The 998-nt window shown below is 66.7% G+C and overlaps 1 protein-coding gene across 1 annotated transcript in view; it reads left to right on the top strand.

The window, feature by feature from the left end:
- EMH_0013570 (protein phosphatase 2A, putative) overlaps window positions 1-998 on the top strand; it is a gene marked incomplete at both ends in the record, with an annotated part of 3,590 nt that overhangs the window by 1,585 nt on the left and 1,007 nt on the right. The window contains 2 exons of the mRNA XM_013499865.1: window positions 3-754; window positions 839-993. Of these exons, the coding sequence (XP_013355319.1) occupies window positions 3-754; window positions 839-993 (907 nt within the window). The remainder of the gene's footprint in view (window positions 1-2; window positions 755-838; window positions 994-998) is intronic.

Here is a 998-nt window from a genome sequence, read left to right as displayed (position 1 = left end):
GGGGGGGGGGCCCCACGGGGGCCCCTGGGGGGGGGCCCCCCAGGGGCCCCCGTGGCGGCGCTGAAGGGTCCCCTTCACCAAGCCCTAGGAGACCCAGGGGCCCCTGTGCCTCCAAGGAGGGGCCCCCGCCTCTCCCAGCATCGAGTCAATACATTGAGGCCCCACAAGATGAATTCGTTACACCTGTAGGCTCTCCTGACGAGGGCCCCCAGGGGCCCCCAGAGGGGCCCCCAGAGGGGCCCCCCTTTGGGGCCCCCGAGGAGGGGCCCCCAGAGGGCCTCCAAGAGGGGCCCCCAGAGGGCTTCACCGAGGGGCCCCCCGAGAGCCTCCCCGAGGGGCCCCTTGGGGGATCCCCCATCGAGGGGGGCCCCCAAGGGGGGCCCCAAGGGGGCCCCCACGGGGGGCCCCAAGGGGGCCCCCACGAGGGGCCCCATGGGGGCCCCCACGGGGGTCCCCAAGGGGGCACTTTGCTGCCTGGTCTGGAGATGAGGGAGGAGAGGGGGGCCCCCTATCAGTACCCACGCCTGTTGAGGGGCCTCGCCATGGAGACAGCAGAAGCAGGGGGGCCCCCCCCTCTGTGCCCATCCCCTGAAGACTATAATATTACAGCGGGGAGCAAGAGGAGCGAGGGAGAGGAGGAGACAGAGACGCTGGAGAGGGGGGCCCCTGGGGGCCCCCCTTGGGGGCCCCTGGGGGCCCCCAGTGAGATGAGCGAAGAAACAAATTCTGTACTGACTGCTGTGCGGCGCGCTCGGTGTGTCATACATAAATATTTAGGGTTTAGGGTTTAGGGTTTAGGGTTTAGGGTTTAGGGTTTATTGTTTTTTGTGTGTTGCAGGGAGGAGCGTAGTCTCCGCGCTCCTGTGTTTATCGATGCAGAAACAGAGAGAGCTGTTGCTGCTGCTTTTGAGGGTACTGACGAGGGTTTGGGGCTGGAGGCCTTCAGGGATAGGGTACTGGGGCCCCTACTTGGATTGGGGCCCTTTCTTGCTGGTGAG

The sequence above is a fragment of the Eimeria mitis genome, genomic scaffold (genome assembly GCF_000499745.2).
Source record: "Eimeria mitis Houghton genomic scaffold, Emh_scaff477, whole genome shotgun sequence".
NCBI classification, from domain to species: Eukaryota; Apicomplexa; class Conoidasida; order Eucoccidiorida; family Eimeriidae; genus Eimeria; species Eimeria mitis.
This window is presented reverse-complemented; position numbering and strand designations above follow the sequence as displayed.